This window comes from Prionailurus viverrinus, chromosome C1 (genome assembly GCF_022837055.1).
Source record: "Prionailurus viverrinus isolate Anna chromosome C1, UM_Priviv_1.0, whole genome shotgun sequence".
Classification (NCBI taxonomy): domain Eukaryota; kingdom Metazoa; phylum Chordata; class Mammalia; order Carnivora; family Felidae; genus Prionailurus; species Prionailurus viverrinus.
In genome coordinates this window covers 194,093,998-194,116,088 of record NC_062568.1, presented here as the reverse complement: position 1 = coordinate 194,116,088, position 22,091 = coordinate 194,093,998, and the positions used below count along the sequence as shown (strand labels likewise).

The window sequence follows — 22,091 nt, the reverse complement described above, 5'->3', positions numbered from 1 at the left end:
GTGGGGATGGAGGGCTGGCCGGGACGTGGGTGGTGCGGGAGGCTCAGGGAGGCTCTGCCAAGGGAGAGGTGGAAGTCGTCCCATCACGGGACTTTTTTGCGGACTTTTTTGTTTGACATCTGATCTGGCGCTGGTCTCAGGAAGAAGGGGGCAGGTGGAAGTGCTGGGAGGGCTACGTTGACCTGACCTGCTCTCTTAGTTTCCTGCTCTCCTGCTCTCGCTCTGTCTCGCTCGCTCTCGCGCTCGCTCTTTCTCGCTCTCTCTTTCTGTGTGTGTGCGTGTGTGTGTGTGTGTGTGTGTGTGTGTGTGTCCGTCCGTCCGTCCCGTGTGTCCGTCCGTGGTCAGGCTTCTTGCAGCTGCACATGCCTTCAGTGGCCCATCCTGGCACCAAACTGAAGTCTGCCAAGGTGTTTCCACCAGGCGACTGTAACGCCCATACAGAGGGCCTTTACTTGGGAATGGGCTCTTCAGTACCCACCTCAAAGGGAAATAGGAAGTGTGGAAAAGAAGAGAGGTTGAACCAGTAGGATCCGATTCTTGTCACTGAAGGCTGCAGTGGGTCGTACCCCCCCTCCCCCTTGCCAGCCAGGTTGAATTTGCTTAGTGACCTCTGACTCTCCTCTGCAGGTGTACTACCAGGGTCTCTAGAAAAGACGTGTCAGGACTTATGACTAAAGTCTGGCTGCCTAATTTGACTGTTTTCCTCAAAGTCCTTTTTTTCAGTGACTTCCTTTAACTTCCTGAGGTAGTGGTAGAGCAACTTTAAAGTTTTCCTCTTAGGTTTGTGAGTTTAGAAGCCTGATCGGGTGGCTGTAACTTCCCCATTCTTTGCAAGGATGGGGTAGATGATGAGAGTAAAGTGGCAGTTAAGTGTTCCCTTTTAACAGAGCCTGGAACAGTTTTGAGAAGAAAACTATTCGGAAGACACCTCCTGACTCAAAAACATTATGAAATCTCTACCTAGGGCACAGATATGCTCAGTGGTCTGAACAAAGCTTTTCTGTACCTTAAAGTCCCTCCGGAGTGGCCAGTCTCTTCGCTAAGTGAAGGACCTACTTAAGGCTATTTCTGGTTTGAGTTTTGGCCTATTCTTCCTTGTAATTCTTATATTTTTAAAGAGATTGAATTGAATCTTGGCTGTTGAGTATAATAATTTGATCCTCTATCACAGACCAAAGAGTAACTGGTAAGGCTCATTTGGGCTAACTCTGAGACTAACAGTGAATCTTCATTACAGGTTGTTGTATTTCATTGGCAAATGGGAAACAACCTTTTCTGCCATAGTCTGTGATCCTGCTGCTTTAATACTGGGGTCCTGCTATCCTTCCCTCTTTTGACCTATTGGGGGGCACTTATGTTCAAGCCACATCTCAATTTGTAGAAGCAGTGCTTTGGGTCACCTCTGAAGAATAATTGAACAACAACTCATATGTCTGCCCGAGACTCTTTACCTTGGAGTTACTGAAAGAAAGAGAATATGTGTAATGCTTGTGGTGATGGTATTAACATTGGCAATTTGCCACTTTTGGGTTTTAGAGTTGTCATGCAGCTGACAAATTTTCTAGCTTAAAGGAACTCAATAGTGACTCATGGGACATCATATTAGGGTTTTTTTCCGCACATGTAGACTTCAGGATCTGGAAGTATACGACTGAAGATCTTAAAGCCCTCTGCTAAACATCTTTGGATTTTGAGGGGCCAATTGCTACGAAGACCCAGAACTGTGACTTTTAATTATTTTTTAATTATTTTCTTCTCTTCTTTTTAAGTTAGGGAATGTGGCCCACGTGTGCAGTCCTGGGTCTCAGGGAATCCTAGACAACATGTAATATGGTGGTACTTATCTTTCTTTTGGGTCACTGAGTGATCCTGACTCCTTTCTTCTTTCATCCTTACCTTTCTGGATTCCACTGCATCTTTGGGCCGCCATTGCAGAGGGACTCCCATAACTCCTAAGTTTCAAAACTCCTGACGGTTTTCATCAGAAACCAATCCCTTGGTGGTACATTTAATTATGAATAACTTACTTTAAGAGGTATTTACCAATTAGAATACATTCAAAAATGTGACTGACATTTATTGAGGGCCTGGTATGTTGGACTGTGTGCTAGGTGGTGTTTTTACTTTATCTAATTTAGCCCTCATCACTGCTCTGGTAGGCAGAAATCATTTTCCCTATTATACATGTGAAGATACAAGTTCAGAGAGATTAAATAACTTGTCTAAGGTCACACAGCTAACAAAGGAAATGTTCAGAATTCAAACCAGGGTGTAGCACTAGGATCAAGAGATGGAAATTCGAAGAAGGTGCATATTGGCTGGATAGGAGAGAATTTGTTTTCTAAAAACAAAATGGGCCACCTTGTGGGGGAGTGAGTTACCCATCGTTGTAGGTATTCAAGCAGAGGCTTTGCCACTTCTTATCCAGGATATACTAGAGGAGTTCATACTTATTTAGGTAATTTGACTGAGTAGTCTTTCAGTATTTTAAACCCTATTATTATATGGAAATGGAGTCAAACTCCTGTTTTTGTGATCTGTAAAAAAACTAACGCATATTGCATACATACTGTGTGCCAGGCACTTGTTAGACACTTTTCCTACAATACTTCATTTAATCCTCAAATCCCCTATGAAGTGGGAATTATTATTATTCCCACTTTACAAATGAGGAAATGGAGGCTCCAGAAAGTTAAAAAAAACGTGCTAGAGGTTACGCAGTTAGTAGTAGTAGGGCTGATATTTGAACCTTTGTCTGTACCATCTTCGCTGTGTAACATAGAGTAAGTTGTGTGTCTTCTCTGAGCTATAGTTTCCTCATCTGTGAAACGAGATGACAGTACCTTCCTTACGATGGTTTTATGAGTACTAAATGATATAACATACACTTTTCACTAAATGTCACTGACTGCCCTTGAGAGCTTGGGTTTGGGATAAAAAGGTACCAGTTTATTTCTTTAGGGTGAATTCAGACCTGAGAATTTTGGGGTTCATTCTTTGTGCTATTTGTAATAGCTGCTAACCCCTTCAAGGGCTTTGTGGCATTAGTGACTAATACCTTAAAAACTTGAGGCCTGAATGAGAGGAGGATTCAGCCAACACATTGGAGTATAGGAGGAAGTGTCAAAGGCCTTGTAGGGAAAAAAAGTCCTTACCCCACTATACAGTCAGATTCAGAGATCACTGTTTGCATTTTTACATTTAATGTCTTATTTTAGAATGGACAAGGTCACAATTGCTAGAGCTGTGATAGAGCTGGATGCCAAGAATAATAACCCTTAATCCTCCCTGTAGCCATCTGGGGAGGTATTAACCCCATTTCCTTGGGGAGTGGGGCAGAGCAGGATCCGACCTTACCCAGGTAGCTGTCTAGGGGCTCTCCAGAGGCAGTGTTAGGATCAGGATGGTGGCAAAATTTTATCCTTGTTCATAACCCCAAGATTCTATTTTCAGAAAGCTCTAAACTGTGCTTATCCATGAACCTTTAGGGAGCCTTTCCCAGAATGGGAATCAGGCATTTCTGGTCTTGGAACTTCACCAGTTGAGACCTGAGTGTTTGGGTGCCAGTGGCTTACCTGGTTCCTTCTTGAGCCAGACATCTGGATGTAACACAGCTGCAATTGAATTGGAAAGGAAGCATTTCCACATTGATTGGCTTACTTTTCCTTCACCTTTCTGCTAGGAGGAAAGTTAGAGGGTAAAACTTCAAAGGCTTCCCTATGAGGCATACTTTGAATCAGGCAGAGTTTGGAAAGATGCAGTTAAGGGCAAAATCCAAGACTGCAGATGCTCATATAAATACAGTGAGAGAAGACAGCATTATCCAAATATGCTCTCTTTTCTCTTTCTGTTCCCTTCCACTATCTTAAGGTAATGGTGGCCCTAGATGAAGGCAGATAAATTAGCTATAATCACTGCAAAGCAAAGTTCTGAAAACATCAAGAAAGATTTTTCACAAAGCTTGAATGGCAGTACAGAACCCATTCATGCAGAGAAGCCATCGAGGTGAGTTTTCATCCAGAGTTTCCCACAAAGTGAAGCATTTTTTTTTTTAAGTTTATTTATTTTGAGAGAGAGAGAGGGAGAGCAGGGAAAGGGCAGAGAGAAAGGGAGAGAGAGAGAATCCTAAGCAGACTCTGCACTGTCCGCACAGAACCCAATGTGGGGCTCAAACGCACAAACCAAGAAATCATGACCTGAGCCAAAACCAAGAGTCGGACGCTTAACCGACTGAGTCACCTAGGCACCCAAAGTGAAGCATTTCTTAGGATGGACTTCACAGAGAAGGCTTTAGTCAACTCCGTATAGAATCATTTGAGCCAGGATCCTTGAAGATGGCAAAGGACTTTTCCAAAGACATTTTGCTGATGGGCCTGTTCCACCAACCAAACCTTTCCCAGATGCTGTCCTTGCGCCAACTTAGTCCATGACCTTGAAATATACTTTTGAAATTTGTGTCTGAGACCGTCAGAGTCTAGGTGATTTTGCTTCCTTAGTTAAACCGTAAATGCTAAGTTAAATGTTTAGTTAAAACCTAAATGCTAAGAGATGGTGTCTTTTAGGTAAGACTGCTTAGACATGATCTAATTAAAGACAATAACTATTTTTCAGTGGCCAGTGACCTGGTCTTAGGGTCGAACTATTTAGTTTGACTCTCCATTTAATAACTAACTTTAGGGAAATTAACTTCTCTGTGCCTTAGATCCTTCATCTGTAAAGTGAGGATAATAATAGTACCTACCTTCATAGGTTTATGAGGAATCTGTTGGATAACACTTATGAAATGATTTGAATGTTCACTAAATATTTTTTACCAGGTGGGGCACCTGGGTGACTCAGTCAGTTGGGCATCCAGCTTCAGCTCGGGTCATGATCTTGTGATTCATGGGTTCAAGCCCCATGTCAGTCTCTGTGCTGACAGCTCAGAGCCTGAAGCCTGCTTCATATTCTGTGTCTTCCTCTCTCTCTGCCCCTCCCCTGCTCACGCTCTGTCTGTCTGTCTGTCTCTCTCTCTCAAAAATGAATAAATATTAAAAGAATTTTTTTTTTTAATTTTTACCAGGCTTGATATCAGGCATTTTATGTGTGTGGCTCTTCACTCTGTGAAGATAGGCATTATCATCCTGTTTTGCAGATTAGAAAGCTGAGATTTAGAAATGTTGTCACACAGAAGATAGTTGGCAGAACTGGGATTTGAACTTTAGGTCTGCCAGACTCCAGTACCCAACTCTTTACTTTATTATGCCACTTCCAGGGACCTTTTTGCTTTGAAAGTGCATGTTTTTCTCTTCTATAGGATTGCTCCAGTAGGTAAACCACTGCAAATAGAGTGAAAGGAAACTTGCATACATCCTTTGCATAATTCATAATGTTGGAAGGGGGCGGGGGCCAGTGGTCTCTCTAGCTGGGGACATCTCTCTACAGTGGGAGGCACTGTCCAGAGGAAAAAGAATACAGATGACTTGGGTTCCATCTCCACTCTACTGCTACCTGGCAGTGTGTCCTTAGGATCACAGGATAGTGGGAGGGATTTTGTAGCTCATCTTAGAGTCTACCTCTCACTTTGCAGATGGGGAAATAGGCTGAGAGAGTGAAGCGCCTCACTCAGGGTCTTTAAGACACTTAGAGGCAGAGCCTGGCCTGGAGCACGAGACCCTAGATTCCGGTCCAGTGTTTCTTCCTCAGTAGCATTGTGCTTCAGTTCTCCCTTGTTAAACGGAGATGAAAACAGCTTTCTAGCTTCCTCACTGGATTGTTACGAAGTTCAAGTTAAAAGCATGAGCAAAAGTACTCTGATAGTTACAAAGTGCTGTACATATGCAAGACAGTCACGCTGTCATTCATTCAGCAAGTACTCATTGGCACCTGCTAAGCCCACATCACTCCTTGGAGACCTAGGAGGTTCAGTAGATGAATCAGATGAAGAGCTGGCCCTCAGGATGCTTTTAGTCTTTTAAAGAAGAGAAGCCACAAAATAATTATAGTTAAAGGCAGGAGACAGACGAAGGAAACGGTGAGAGCTAAATTTTTGTAAGTTCTGATTTTGAGGCAGAGAAAAGAAGAAAAGGGTTTGAGGACTTTTCTTCTTATAGTTGAGATTCAATTCTTGTATCATAAAGTCTACCCTTTTAATTCTGCACTTTTTAATATATCCACAAAGTTGTGCACCCATCACCACTATCTAATTCCAGAACATTTTCATCATGCCCCAAAGAAACCCATACCCTTTAGCTGTCACCACCACCCCAGTCACTCCCATCTTCTTCCTCAGTTCCAAGAAACCACTAATCTTTCTTTCTCTGTAGATTTTGCTGTTCTTGATGTTTCATGTAAATGGATTCATACAATATATGGCCTTTTGTGACTGGCTTCTTTCAAATAATATTATGTTTTCAAGTTTCATCCATGTTGTCGCATGAATCAGTGGTTCATTCCTTTTTATGGCTGATTGATACTCCATTATATGGATATATCACATTTTATTTGTCCATTTATGGACATTTATCCATTGATGGACATTTGAGTTGTTTCTGCCTTGGGGCTGAGAACATTCATGTACAAGTTTTTGTGTAGACATTTGTTTTTCTTTCTCTTGGGTTATACCTAGGAGTGGAATTTCTAGGTCATATGGTAACTCTATGTTTAATTTTTTGAGAGGAGGCTTTTCTTAAACAATTTTTCTTATTGCAAATAATACTGTCACTCACGGTTAATAAGTATTTCCAGTGTGCCAGTTATCACATGTAATCCTCACAACAACCCTGAGGTAGGTGCTATTATTATCTTTGTGTAACAAATGAAAAGTAGCCAGTGTTTCTTGAGCACTTACCATATGCCAGGTATTGTGCTAAGTGTTTTGCAATGCATTGTCTTATTAATGTTCCCAGTGACCCTATGATGTAGATATTACTTCATATACCTACATGGCAGGTAAAAAACAAACAAACCAACAAAACCCGGGAGCTTAAAGGTAAATAATTTTACCCAAGATCACACAACCTAGTATATAGTAGAGCCAGATTTAGACTCAGGTTTCTTTCAGTCCAAAGCTGGTTCCTAATGGCTATTTCTATATTACTATAAGAACAATAAATGTTCACAATAGAATACTTGGAAAATACAGAGAAACAGAAAGAAAAAATATATTTTTTTTTCATAAGTTCTGATTTTGAGGCAGGAAAAAAAATGTATGTAACACACACACACACACACACGTGTGTGTGTGTGTGTGTGTGTATTACCTGTTGTCTTACCAGGGAGAAGACCACTGGCATATTTTTAATGCCTGGCCTTCTTTTTTTTTTTTAATTTTTAAAAATGCTTTTATTTATTTTTGAGAGAGACAGAGGGTGAGCAGGGGAAGGGCAGAGAGAGAGGGAGACACAGAATCCAAAGCAGGTTCCAGGCTTTGAGCTGTCAGTACAGAGCCCGATGTGGGGCTCGAACTTGTGAACCATGAGATCATGACCTGAGCCGAAGTTGGACACACAACTGACTGAGCCACCCAGGCACCCCAAACACATATCCTTCTTGTTATAACATTGTAGATACGTACACTTTTGGTTTGTCTTTTTTTTCCCTTTAAGGCTAAGATGGTCACATATATGTCTTGAACGTGATTTTTTAACTATATATGATTAACAGTTTTCTGTTTCATTAATCAGTCTTCCATGTTTTGAGTGACTCTTAATAGGAAAGAAAGATTTTTAAAAGGCCTTGATAAGAGAGGATTCCAGGGGCGCCTGGGTGGCGCAGTCGGTTAAGCGTCCGACTTCAGCCAGGTCACGATCTCGCGGTCCGTGAGTTCGAGCCCCGCGTCGGGCTCTGGGCTGATGGCTCAGAGCCTGGAGCCTGTTTCCGATTCTGTGTCTCCCTCTCTCTCTGCCCCTCCCCGGTTAATGCTGTCTCTCTCTGTCTCAAAAATAAATAAACAAACAAAAAAAAAATTAAAAAAAAAAAAAAAGAGAGGATTCCAAATATATATGAAGTAAACAGAATAGAACAGAATAATGAACCCCCATTTATCTGTCATCCTATTTCAATAACTGTCAACATTCTGCCATTCTTATTTTATCTATACCTCCTTTGCTTTCCACTTCCATTCTATTTTTTTAAGTGTTTATTATTGACACAGAGAGAGGGGGCATGAACAGGGAAGGGGCAGAGAGAGGATGGGGACAGAAGATCCAAAGTGGTCTTTGTGCTGACAGCAGAGAGCCCCATGCGGGGCTAGAACTCACAAACCCTGAGATCTGAGCCAAAGTGGGACACTTAACTGACTGAGCCACCCAGGCGCCCCTCCTCCATTCTATTTTTTAAGTAAAATTTACCAACATTAAAATTCACTAATCTTGATTGTACAGTTTTGACAAATGGATATACTCATGTCACCCATACCCCCAGTACCTATATAGCCATATTCCCCTCATATATAGAACTTTTCTGTCACTTAGAAAGTTCTCAGGGCTCCTTTTCTTATTAATCTGGATGCACTCAGGCAACACTTCTTTTTTTTTTTTTTAACTGTATTTTTGCCTATTCTAGAACTTCATATATAGTTGACTCTTGAACAGTGTGGGGGTTAGGGGCACCCACTCTGCCCAACCCCCTCCAGGCAGTCAAAAATTGGCATATAACTTTTGACTCCTGAAAAACTTAACTACTAATAGCCTACTGTTGATCAGAAGCCTTACGGATAACAAATAATTAACCCATATTTTGTATGTTATATGTATTATATCTGTATTCTTAAAGTAAGCTAGAGAAAATAAAGTTTTATTAAGAAAATCATAAGGAAGAGAAAATATATTTGCAGTACTATACTGTATTTATCGAAAAGACTCCACATATAAATGAACCCACACGGTTCAAACTTGTGTTGTTCAAGAGTCAACTGTAAATGGAATCATACAGTATGTACCTTTTTTTTTAAATGTTTACTTATTTTTGAAAGGGGGGGTGGTACTGAGGGGCAGAGAGAGAGGATGACACAGAATCTGAAGCACGCTCCAGGCTCTGAGCCGTCAGCACAGAGCCCAACATGGGGCTCAAATCCAGGAACCGCGAGATCATGACCTGAGCCAAAGTCAAACGCTTAACCGACTGAGCTACCCAGGCCCCCCAGTATGTACTTTCTTAAGTCTGGCTTCTTTTGCTCAGAATCTGTGAGATTCATCCATATTGTTGCTGGTATCAATAGTTCCTTTTTAAAAATATAATAACTTCATTGGGATATAATTCACATACCATACAATTCACTCATTTAAAGTGTATAATTCAGTGGTTTTTAGTATTCTCACAGATATGTGCAACAATCACCAGTCAAATTTAGAACATATTCATTACCTCAAAAAGAAACACCAAACCACAATGAAGTACTGCTTCATACCCGTGAGGATGGCTATAAATACATTTTTTTTAAAAGCAAGTATTGGTAAGGATGTGGAGAAATTGGAACCTTTTACATTGCTGGTGAAATTGTAAAATGGTGCAGCTGCTATGGAGAACAGTTTGGCAATTCCTCAAAAAGTTAAATATAGAATAACCATATGACTCAGCAATTCCACGCCAAGGTATATACGCAAAAGAATTGAAAACAGGTAGTCAAACAGATGCTTGTATATGGACATTCATAGCAGCACTATTCATGACAACCAACAGATAGATGAATGAATGGATAAATACAATGTGGTATAGCGGTGCAATGGAATAGTATTCAGCCATAAAAAGGAATGAAGTACTGATGCATGCTACAACATGGATAGACCTCAAAATAGTATGCTAAGTGAAAGAGGCCAGTCGCAAAGGTCACATATTGTAGGATTTCATTTATCTGAAAAATCCAGAATAGGTAAATTGATAGATGCAGAAAGTAAATTGGTGGTTGCCAGATACTAGAGGGAGGAAGGAAGAGGGACTGACTACTTAATAGGTATGGGATTTTCTTTTGGTGTGATGTAAGTGTTTTGGAACTACCTAGAGGTGATGGTTGTATAACATGGTGAGTGTACTAAATACCACTGAATTATACACTTTAAAGTCCTCTCTAGCCCCAGGAAACCATAAATCTACTTTCTATTTCTATAGATTGGCCTATTCTGGCCTTTGCTTATAAATGGAATTATAGATATCCCTCGATTCTTGAAAGTTCATGTTATGCCACTTCACTTTTACGAAAGATCTACATCAGTACCTTTTACACTAACCGAAGAGAATCCAAAGGGGAATTTTGCTTTTATGAAAAGGGTGAAAATCAAATATAGTGCTCAGCATTTGTTTTGCGGTGAGCCTATTATAGTGGCAGTGTGCACCCTGAGTGGCGAGAGTGGCTCCTCCCAGCTTCCACCCTGGGAACTACACTCAGCATCCAACCACCATAGCTTTGAACTGTGTCTGTGAGCATCTGTGCTTTATAAAATACAGTGTGCTTTATTTATTTATTTTGCTCATCCTTTAGCAAGATGGTATCAGAAAAGCCTAAGAGAAGTTATTTTTGGGGTCTGGAAATGCCAAAAAATTTTTTCCATTTAATAAACTGATGGTAATTGCTTCTTCGCTTTATGCCCTTGCAGCTTAGGATAGGTTTCATAGGAACACTTTGCTTTTGGATAGCAGGAGAAACCTATATACAACATGTGGCTTTCTTTCACTTAGCATAATGTCTTCAGGGTTCATCCATGTTGTAACACGTATCAGCACTTCATTGCTTCTTATGGCCAAATAACATTGCATTGTATAGACACAATAAACACCACATTTTGTTTGTCCATTCATCAGTTGATGGGCATTTGGGTTTCTACCTTTTAGCTGTTATGAATAATCCTGCCCTAACCATTCTTGTACAGACTGTTGAATGGAGTTTCTTTGTTTTTAGCAAAGTCACCATTTTCCTCCTGATCTTGCAATTCAAAACTAGCAGAGGTGAGAAAGATCCCATTCTCTGTGCCCCACCATCCTACAATGGAATCCCCAATGTCAGCTCTGTCTCTCTGGTAGGGAAGGAAGTAAGAGAAATGTTGTAACCATGCCACTGAGCATAGATCAGGAGCTATCAAGTCTTACTAGAATTCAGATTTGGCTAATAACATCTGTTGAGCACCTGCTGTAATCCAGGTACTATTTTGTACCTTCATATATATTTCATCATTTATTCCTCACAACAACTAATTGAAATAAATGAGTATCCCTATTTTACAAATGAGGAAATTGAAACTCAGAAAGGTTGGATAACTGTCTAAGTAGGTACTAATGGGTACAGTGAGGGGGCTGGACTGCAGGCCCAAGTGCCTAAGTATTTTAAGTTCACTTCCCTTTCTGCTACATTAACTCAAACAAGGACTGTGGCACACCTGAAATGGATGTTTCCTCATGTTTATTTGGATGTTACTGTTCAATCTTTGGTTCCAGATGAGTAACATTTGCCAGGCGTACTTTGTTCTAAGGCTTGTTAACCTCAGGCTATTATATTACTGGTACCCTTTGCATTATGGAGTAGATTAATTCCTCCAAATTGAGCTGTTAATTGAATTTTCTTATTAGCTTCCTTTGTAATAGCAGAGATGCCCGTGGAAAAAAGTTTCCCAGTAGCCCGAGTTAAAGGTCTGTGGAAGGGATAGGGTTAAGTGGCGACATGCTAGACATTCTAGACTCTAGGAATGGAATACCTTTTGGGCAGTGTATCAATATACATGGAAGTTCATGTTTTCTTTATAACATTATGTCATATATTTTCCTCGGTGTCATAGGCATTTTATATTTTTCACATTCCCAACTCCCAGAAACTGGCTTCCTTCTTCCTCCTTATCATTGAGTATCAACTAGAGCTGGCCTGTAATGACAGAAGATGCCATGTTCAACCCTTTGTACTTTAGCTAGAGAGATTTTGTATTGAACTTTCATGTTCTGCAAAATTAGCCCTCAATATTACTAGAGCTTTAAGTGCAAACATAAGGGTATACTCAGTTCATTGTGCTATCTTTAGAATGAAGAATACACATTTAAAGTTGCTTGGGTCTGTTACAGTTCTAGTTTTTTGTTAGTGATTTCCAAGTCACCTTTCTTACTCTACTGCCCTATGTTTAGTTTGTTTCCCCCCACTGTCATTTTTGTTATTTCTTCTAAGGTGTGTGAATAAATGAGTATAAATAAGATTTAATTTATTATTCCTTGTTGCTCCTTCTGAATTTACTGTCTTGGCTGTTCATTTTGGTCATTCAGTTAAATTAGCCTTTTTCAGTCCCTCTGAGGAGCTCTAGTTACAATAGTCTTGGTACCATTGGTATTCAATTCATGACAACTATATTGTGTGCTCTTGAAGAGAAGGGTCTGTGTTTGGCTTGTTCTTTGCTGGATTTTCAAAGTCTAGTGCAGTGCCTAGCATACTAGGCATTGGAAATTTTATCTTATGGATTCTTGAAGTCACTTATTTCAGTCTTTTTGCATCTCGGCAGAACTGAACATACAATTTGCATACTGCACCAGAGAGAAATCCCCTTGATGTAGTCTTTTCTGGTGTTTAATCATAAATATGTAACTTCCTTTCTTCAATTCCAAATGTCTCCATCATGTCATTCTATATCCGTGAGTTCTTTTTGCTCTATAGAATTGACTATTCCAGGATACTCCTTAAAATAATGCTTTTAAAATTTGACCATAATTAAATCTCCTCATATTCAAATAACAATTCATTTATTGATCTAATTATTTATATTTGAGAAATTTTTGAAGTCTGAAACTAATTATGCTTCTTGCGTATTTAGGGGTATTTCCCTCCTGATGTGAACCTTTAGAATAATCTCTACTTAGAAATGTTTTTTCAGTTACACACGCCTGCCTTAAAAAGTTTGTGGAAGGGGCGCCTGGGTGGCGCAGTCGGTTAAGCGTCCGACTTCAGCCAGGTCACGATCTCGCGGTCCGTGAATTCGAGCCCCGCGTCGGGCTCTGGGCTGATGGCTCGGAGCCTGGAGCCTGTTTCCGATTCTGTGTCTCCCTCTCTCTCTGCCCCTCCCCCATTCATGCTCTGTCTCTCTCTGTCCCAAAAATAAATAAACGTTGAAAAAAAAAAAAATTAAAAAAAAAAAAAAGTTTGTGGAAGATGCTGAATCCCTGTTTCCTGGGAGGGGGTGGTGAAGGTGGGCTGTGTTCCAGAATGAGCTATCGGCCAGTGTGCTGTCATTTCTTCTCAGGATGGGAACAGAAATGTTTACCACAATGCTAACTGAGCAGCAGTTATATTAAATTTGACATTTTGGTTTTTTAACCTCTACCTATTAGTCTGATACTGTTTTTTTTTTTAAATATTTATTTTGATAGAGACAGAACATGAGTGGGGGAGGGGCAGAGAAAGAGGGAGACAGAGAATCAGAAGCAGGCTCCAGGCTCCGAGCTGTCAGCACAGAGCTCAACGCAGGGCTCGAACTCACAGACCAAGAGATCATGACCTGAGCCAAAGTCGGACGCTCAACTGACTGAGCCACCCAGGCGCCCCCTAGTCTGGTACTGTTTTGAATCCCACTCTCTATTTTACCATTTACCTGAATTGTAGTATGGGGTTTTTTTGTCTGCTTTCTCTGCTTTTTCCCTCTTTTATTCCTTTTAGTTTTTTCAAGCACACACCAATCTTAGCTTAAGTCCCTTGCCTTTGATTCTCTGCTTTTTAGGTGCTATGTCTTTCATCCTAGTCAGTATTCCTCCACGTCTAGCACAGTGCCTGGTATTTGGTAAAAACCCAGTTAACGTTTTAAGAAAATTAAAGAGTGAGTAGTAACAGATTAGTTGACTCTTATGGGTGGTCATAGTGATATTACTCTGGGAAATTATGTACCATAGTAATTTATTCATACATACAAAATGGTTAAGAGTGTGCATACAGCTCTCCCTGCTCCACCTCCATTTATTACCTGTGTGACATTGTGAAAATTGTTTCATGTTCATGACTTCATTTCCTCTTCCGTAAGATGATGATAGTAATAGAATCTATCTACTGTACAAGCTTTTTGAACCAGTCTTCCTCTGCATCCTTAACAGTGGTTATTCTCTCTCCTCAGATGTGTCCTCTCCAGGTTCTTTGTGGCTTCTTGTCATTCGTGTTTCAGCTTGAGTGTCATCTTTTGAGAGAGCTCCTCTGTATCAGGCAGGATTTATAGGTATAAGCAACAGAAACCAACTCTGGCTGACTCTTGAAAGGTTATTAGGGAAACTCACAAAATATCAGGGAAGGCCACAAAGCCAAGCTTGAAGACTGGGCTAAAACGAAGGAAGTTGGGTAGCAGCCAGGACCCACGGCCAAAATCGTTTACAGAATCAATCCATGAGGTCACTACTGCTGCTTATACAGCTTACACCACCACCACCAGATGACTGGACCTTCATGGCCATTATAGCCACAACTTGCTGCCAGCATGGACTCTCGCTGGTCCTCTGATTCTTTGATCCCAGATCCCAATTAAAGTCTGGGGCTGATATGTCTCATTGGCATAGCCTGGGTCATAGGCACACACTCTAGCTGTAAGGGATCTTCAGAGAAGGAATCTTAGTCTGAACTATTCTCACTTCATAGTGAGAGGCACTCTGTCTTCTTCTAAACTCATTAGATGGGGGATTCTCAAAATATAGGAAGGGCTTCAAATGCTGAGCATCTAGAAACTCCACAAATGTGTACTACATTTTCTTTGACCTCAAGTCTAAAAGTAGCCCATCAATCACTTTAACATCAAGTTATTTTATTTTCATCACAGCACTTTTCACCTGGGATATTCTTATTTTATTTGTATTTTTGTTTATTATCTATTCCCTCCTGCTAGAATGTTAGTACTGTGAGAGTAAGGAACTTGCCTGGTTTGTTCACTGCTGTATCCCCTGGGTCTGCAATAGTACCTGACGTAGAGGAGGTCCTTCTTGCACTCATTTGTTGAACGAATAACTATATAAAGCTGTTAGCACAATTCCTAGTACATAATAAGTGTATATTTGGCAATTTACTATTTCTTAGCAGATAAAGGTACTTACATTCTTTTAAAAATAAAATTAAAGAAAAAACTTTATACCTACATTATTTCATTTGACCTTTCTAGTAGTCTTCCAAGAATAAGGCTGTTGGGGGTGAAGAATGAGCCTTTTTCTGCTGAGGCGTCTGTGGCCCCTTCAGTGTTTATTCCAATTCTTCCTGTGCCTATGAGACACAGGAATGAGAACCTACTTGGGGAGATTGAGAGTTTACCAAGGCCACATAGCTGGTCCTACTTAATACCAGGTATACTCCATGACATTGGTGTTCTTTCCATTATGATAAGTCTCACTCTATATTCTTGGTGATTGTGGGGGAAATTACTGTTGTTTTGGGGGGGGCAGGGAGGCTTGACCAGTATATCACAAACTAAAGCCATAAACATAATTGCAGGCCAGTGTTTAGTTTATGCCAGTTTGTCCAAATTCACATTTTTAATTTGATGGCCAGAGGCCTCTGGAAAAGTCCTCATGAAACCATAGTTGTTTACAGTTGGCATCCCTACATGTTCTTCATGTTCACAGGTTTTGTGATCCTAAACAGTGCCAGTGGCTTCCGTATCTCTCTGGTAATTCTCACAAAGATGCAATGCTGGATGGTTTCCACATTGTGAGGGAAGGCTCTTGCCCTTTTAAGAGCTTATGATCCCCAAATCAATCATGGAGGCATAAGCCCCAAAGTACTCAGGCTGAAAGAGAACATCTAATTAGATAGCAAGATTTTTATTGTCCTACTCTGTGCCTAGCACTAAAGAAAAAAATCTGCGATAACATAGTGTTTATATAGAGAGTTTCTTTTTGTGATTAAATGCCAAAGGAAAAGAAGGAGTCTGCTCACAGAACAGGTGGAGAGAGTGTGATTTCAGGAGCGTGTGCTAGGAGTCTGTAGGAGGGCAACTGATGGAAAAGCAGGGCCAGGAGATCCAGAAGTGGTCTTGGGAATCCTGCTGGCTGGGGAGAGTTGGCAGGGAGGCCTGGTGGGCCCTGAGAGCCATCATCACAGCACAAAGGGCCAAATGGGGAAGAAAGACTAGACCTCCTGCATGCCTTCAGAGGTGGAACCAGGACCAAAGGTTGGAAATAACAGGAGGTAGAACTTTCTTTTAAAAGCTTTGGAGTTTTTTTTCTGCGTTTATTTTCTTTCTCAAGCATTTTTTTTCTGATTGCAATATTAATGTGCTTTTGTAGAAAAAAAAATTGAAAACCTCAAAGAGCAGAAGGTAAAAAATCAGTCACACTACTGTTTAAAGATGGCTATTATTATTTTTTATATTTCCTTTTTTAAAAAAAAATTTTGTAACGTTTATTTATTTTTGAGAGACAGAGCACAAGTGGGGGAGGGGCAGAGAGAGAGGGAGACACAGAATCCGAAGCAGGCTCCAGCTCTGAGCTGTCAGCACGGAGCCCAACGCAGGGCTCAAACCCGTGAGCTGCAAGACCATGACCTGAGCCAAAGTCAGACACTTAATGGACTGAGCCACTCAGGTGCCCCTTGTAATTCCTTTTTAAACACAGCTTTGATAAAAGTATTTATTGAAAAAGCATCATGTTATCTTGGAAACATTTGGTGTAATGTAAGCATTTTTCCTTCATAAGTAACATTTCTAATGCTGCTTAATATCATATGGCTATACATTGTTTAGCCATTCCTCTATCATTGAAAAATTTGGTACTTTCAGTTTTTTTGTTTTTACAAAATCTGTGATGAATATGCTTGGGTATAGACTTTTGTATTTCTTATATTTTGTAATTTCTTATGTAAGTTATCAGAAATGAGATTAGTAGGTCTTTCTAACCATCAGAGTTTATAACAAAGGAATAAGTTGCTTCAGGAGATGAGACTGAAAGCCTACCTATCAGGATATTGAAGAGGGATCTCTTTATTAGATTGGATTGTGGACATGATCACCTTTACATTTCTGGTCCACTCTTTGATTCTATCAATTTGTTAAAGGGTTGAGTGCTCTGTCTGTGGTACTGATTTGGTTTTGGAGAGAGCCAAGCTGAGCAGCAGGGATTCAAAGTATAATTAAAAGACTGGTTGGGGCGCCTGGGTGGCGCAGTCGGTTAAGTGTCCGACTTCAGCCAGGTCACGATCTTGCGGTCCGTGAGTTCGAGCCCCGCGTCGGGCTCTGGGCTGATGGCTCAGAGCCTGGAACCTGTTTCCGATTCTGTGTCTCCCTCTCTCTCTGCCCCTCCCCCGTTCATGCTCTGTCTCTCTCTGTCCCAAAAATAAATAAACGTTGAAAAAAAAAATTTAAAAAAATAAAAAAATAAAAAAAAGACTGGTTGCCACAGTTGCATATTGAGCAAGTGGAAGTTGACATCTTTCTTGCTTGCCTTGTTCTTACTTTTAGGATCTTCCTTCATACTCCTATCCAACCCCCCACTTTCTGGTGAAGCATGCATGACTCTTTCAATGTTTGTTCCAATACTTCCTGTTGCTCTGAGTCATTGTCTCCCCCCTCCCACCCTCTTTACCTTCCAAAAGTTCTTCAACACTATGGAGCAGAGCCAGCCCACCATGTCATAAATCACAGGCAATAGCCAGTTCACTGGGTAGGCTGGTGGGATGTTTTAGGGGTGGAACCAGGACTCTGAAGCCACCTTATTCCATCCCTCAAGGTTTGATGATTTTTTTTCCCCAGGTAATTAAATGTGTGTCTTGTGGACCTGGGCTTGGCTGGAATGCTCAAGGGTCCTGAAGATCCTTCTATAGCTTCCTGCTGTTGAATTCATTAAGAGAAGATGGCAAAAGTCAACATAACTAGAGACCTCATCCGTAGGCAGATCAAGGTAAGCAGCTCAGCCCTTTGAACCAGAGCATGAAGTCCTTTCTTCCTAACAGATTCATTTTACAGCTGAAGAAACTGAGGTCTGGAGTTGGTGACTTGCCTGAAGTCACATAGCTAATTAGTGGCAGACCTAGGACTAAAATCAAGGTCTCTTGACTCCCATCTTCTTTGCCCAAGAATATGGAATTCATGGAGACTCCTCTATCCCAGTGCTTTGTACTTGGGCTGCTGAAATTAATGGAGGTCGGTGGGGAGGGGAGCCACCAGTGTACTGTGCATGTGTGTTGTGCATGTGTGTACACAACTGTGTGTACATATGTAGGTGTGTGTGGGGGGTGGGTGTAGCAGAAGAAAATATGACATCTTCATGTTGCTCCAGCTGCTAAGTTGTGGATGTAACAGACCCTAGAAGAGCCTTAGTCCCAGTTCAGCTTAGACTCTTTTTTCTTTTCTTTAAGGGTCTTCTGCACCTGTCCTGTGCAGTTTGTACATTCTGTGAGATGAATGGATGATGGGGCTGTCAAGTTCATTTAGCAAGATAGCCCAGGCTTTGTCAGGGGAACCTGCTGTAAAGGAACACAGAGATTTAATGGAAGAAATTCTACCAGGACTTGATGTGCTCCTATAGTAAGAACCCCAAGCTGGGTCAGGAGCTTAATCTTACCACTGCCCTAATTACCTATAAGACTTGAATCATTTTAACCTCCCTGTGTTTTCTGTTGTTAAATGATAATAGTGTCTGCCTTTAAGACTGATCATAGAGAATGAAATCTGAAAGAACACAGGAAGTTCTTTGAAAAGGTTAAGTGCTAAAAATGTTTTTAATTAAAAATCTTTAAAAAATTAAGTGGCATGCAGCATAAGCTATGATCATCAAAAAGGATTGAGTGTATACATGAGCTATGTGCTTAGTGTACGGAGCACATCAATCTGTGTTTTGTATATTTTCCCCTTCATCCCTGAATCCTTTAGGGGCTTTGTCCATTTGTGAGAGGTTTTGTTTGTAATTTTTTTAGACTGGGTGGCCCTCAAGGGCAAGGACCATTTCCTAGAGGCACAGAATCATAGAGTTGGAGGGACCATGCAAATTATTTTTTGCCTTTGAATACCCCCCATATTATGTGTCCTAAAGGTGATGCCCACCCTCTCTCTCTAACCTAAAGATGGAAACTCCTTTATTTGTTGTTTTCAATTTTTCTTTCTTTTCATTCTTTCCTTCCTTCCTTTTTCTCTTTCTTTCTTTCTTTCTTTCTGCCTTTTGTAACCCAACAAGTACAATTTAATGCTTATGTTTTTAATGTTTATTTATTTATTTTGAGAGAGAGAGAGAGAGAGAGCAAGCATGCATGGAGTAGGGGCAGAGAGAGAGAGAGAGAGAGAGAGAGAGAGAGAGAGAATATCCCAGGCAGGCTCCACATTGTCAGCGCAGAGCCTGACGCAGGGCTTGATCTCATGGACTGTGAGATCATGACCTGACCCAAAATCAAGAGTCAGACACTCGACCATCTGAGCCACCCAGGCACCCTATGCTTAATTTTATACTCTTTTATTATTCTCTAATCCCTGCCCAAGTATAGTACAGGCTCCTGCAGCCCAATTTCTTACTACCTTTTGTAGCTCCTGCAGTGCCCAGGACAGTGCTGGATATATAATAGGCACGTAGTAAATCATATTGAATTGAATCAATGAAACTGAGTTTGTTTCTGTCCCGCAGGAGCGGGGTGCTCTGAGCTTTGAGCGTCGCTACCATGTCACTGACCCCTTTATCAGACGACTGGGCCTGGAAGCAGAGCTACAGGTAAGAAATCAAGTTTGCACCTTAGATGCAGATGGCTGGCTCTTAATTCTCTGCCTGTAGAGAACCCTTCTGGCATTATTCGAGGCAAAAACAAGTTTTTCTCTGCAGGTCATACCTAATGGTTTCCTGTCCTTTCTAGCAGTTTTATTAAGCAGGTAAACATAGGCAGGTAAATCAAGGTTAGTGATTGACATGGTCACACAGAAATTGTTTTTTGGTCATATTATTTGCTTTGTGTTCGGAAAAATATTGTTGAGGTGCATACCACTGTTTTTACTATTGACTTGGACAGTAATTATTCTTACTTTTGCAAAGGAAGTTAAAGTTTACAAAGTGTTTTTACATAGTGTTTTCTCATGTTAGTTTCAAAGAAATGCTGTGGGGAGGTATATAGGGAATGGGTATTTTCTTAAAAAGGGTTTAGTAATAAGGCCAAGCATCTTGTCCAGTGTTGTCCTGTCCAGTCCATGGAGAGCCAGGCCTTTAATCCAGAAGTTCAACTCTTTCGTTGTGTCCAACAGAGACACTCCATAGTGTTAATTCCAGGCCCTTTCCTTCCTCCAGATCATGTTTTGAATCCAACATTTAGCTGTCCTGTCCAACTTAGCATTACCTGCAGGTTGAGTAAGAATTCTCTTTGGTTCCTTCAAGTTAGTATATATAAGTGATCCTGTTGATCTTAGAAAAAGACTAGAAAGAAATTTATTGAATGTTCACAGTGTTATCTTAGGGTAGTGAGATTACAGATGGTTGTTACTGCTTTTTTAAATTATAAACTTTTATCCATTTTAAAATATAACTACATTGTGGGGCGGCTGGGTGGTTCAGTCAGTTAGGTATGCGACTTTGGCTCAGGTCATGATCTCACAGTTCATGAGTTTGAGCCCTGCGTCAGGCTCTGTGCTGACAGCTCAGAGCCTGGAGCCTGCTTCAGATCCTGTGTGTCCCTCTCTCTCTGCCCCCTCCCCCATGGGTGCGCATGCGCTTTCTCTCTCTCTCTCTCTCTCTCTCTCTCTCTCTCAAAATTAAATAAACATTAAAAATTTTTTTAAAATAAAATATAACTACATTAACGGTAATATGGAAAAGATAAGTAAAAATCACTTCTTAGTCCCATCTCCCTAAAACAATTATTAGCATTTTGTGTACTTCCTTTTATCTCCTGCATATTTTCACATAATTGTAATCGTACCTTACATTGAATTTTGTATCTTAAATTAAGATACATATTAACATATGATTAACATATAATAAGTCTTTTCTCCATGTTACCAAGTAGTCTTCACAATTTTTACTTAAAATTTTTCTTTTTTTTTAAATGTGTATTTATTTTTGATGGGGGGACGATGTCGGCAGCAGAGAGAGAGGGAGAGAGGATCCAAAGCAGGCTCCACACTGTCAGTGCAGAGCCCAAGGCAGGGCTCAAACTCAAATCGTAAGATCATGATCTGAGCCAAAGTCAGACACTTAACTGACTGAGCCACCCAGGTGCCCCCCAATTTTTCTGATTATAGAAGTAATAAATATTACCATAGTTGAAAATATGGAATAGACAGAAAAATATAGAAAAGAAAACAAAATTACCTTAAATTCTATCATCTAGAGATAAACATTGTTAACCTTTGGTATACTGCCTTTGTGTATTATGAAGCAGAATACTAGTTAAGAGATGGGTATTAGAGCTGCATAAATTTAGTTTTAAAACCTATCTCTTGGGGCGCCTGGGTGGCTCAGTCAGTTAAGCGGCCGACTTCGGCTCAGGTCATGATCTCACGGTCCGTGAGTTCGAGCCCCGCGTTGGGCTCTGTGCTGACAGCTCAGAGCCTGGAGCCTGTTTCAGATTCTGTGTCTCCCTCTCTATGACCCTCCCCCATTCATGCTCTGTCTCTCTCTGTCTCAAAAATAAATAAACATTAAAAAAAAACAAAAACCTATCTCTTCCCCAGCTATATAGCCTTGTGCATGTTACCCCTAGTTTCCCAATCTGTAAACTAGAACAATAACTGAGCATAGCTGTAATGATTATATGAGTTTTGTGTGAAGGACTAACACAGTGCCTGGATTATAGCAAACTAGTTCAATGAGTAACAATTATGATTCTTAAGTCTTCCAGTTTTTTTCCATGCTTATATAAATTTTCCCCCCACAAAATTGGGCTCATACCATTTACATAGTTGGGTAAACTGTTTTATACTTTTTGTATCTTGATTGCTTTCCATATTTCTAAAAATTCTTTGAAGACATAATTTCTACTAATTTGTTTATCTTTATTGTTCTGTAGTTTCTTTCTATATTTCCTTTGGAATATAACTCAAAGTACTTCCCTCTAGTGCAGTTGGGGGCAGGGCATGGATGATTTTACCTCCAAAGGGATTTTTAGCAACATCTGAAAACAATTTTCGTTGTCCAAACTCGAAGGGTACTACTGGCATATAGTGGAAAGGGGATAGGGATGCTGCTAAACCTCCTACAGTGCACAGGACAGCAGAGAGTGT

The 22,091-nt window shown here is 40.6% G+C and overlaps 1 protein-coding gene across 6 annotated transcripts in view; it reads left to right on the top strand.

The window, feature by feature from the left end:
• The window catches only part of WDTC1 (WD and tetratricopeptide repeats 1), a 66,280-nt gene that overhangs the window by 492 nt on the left and 43,697 nt on the right, over nucleotides 1-22,091 (top strand). For all 6 annotated transcript variants that reach the window (XM_047868930.1, XM_047868934.1, XM_047868933.1 and 3 more), the window contains exons 2-3: nucleotides 17,652-17,799; nucleotides 19,513-19,596. In XM_047868930.1, the coding sequence (XP_047724886.1) occupies nucleotides 17,752-17,799; nucleotides 19,513-19,596 (132 nt within the window). In that variant the 5' untranslated portion in view covers nucleotides 17,652-17,751. The remainder of the gene's footprint in view (nucleotides 1-17,651; nucleotides 17,800-19,512; nucleotides 19,597-22,091) is intronic.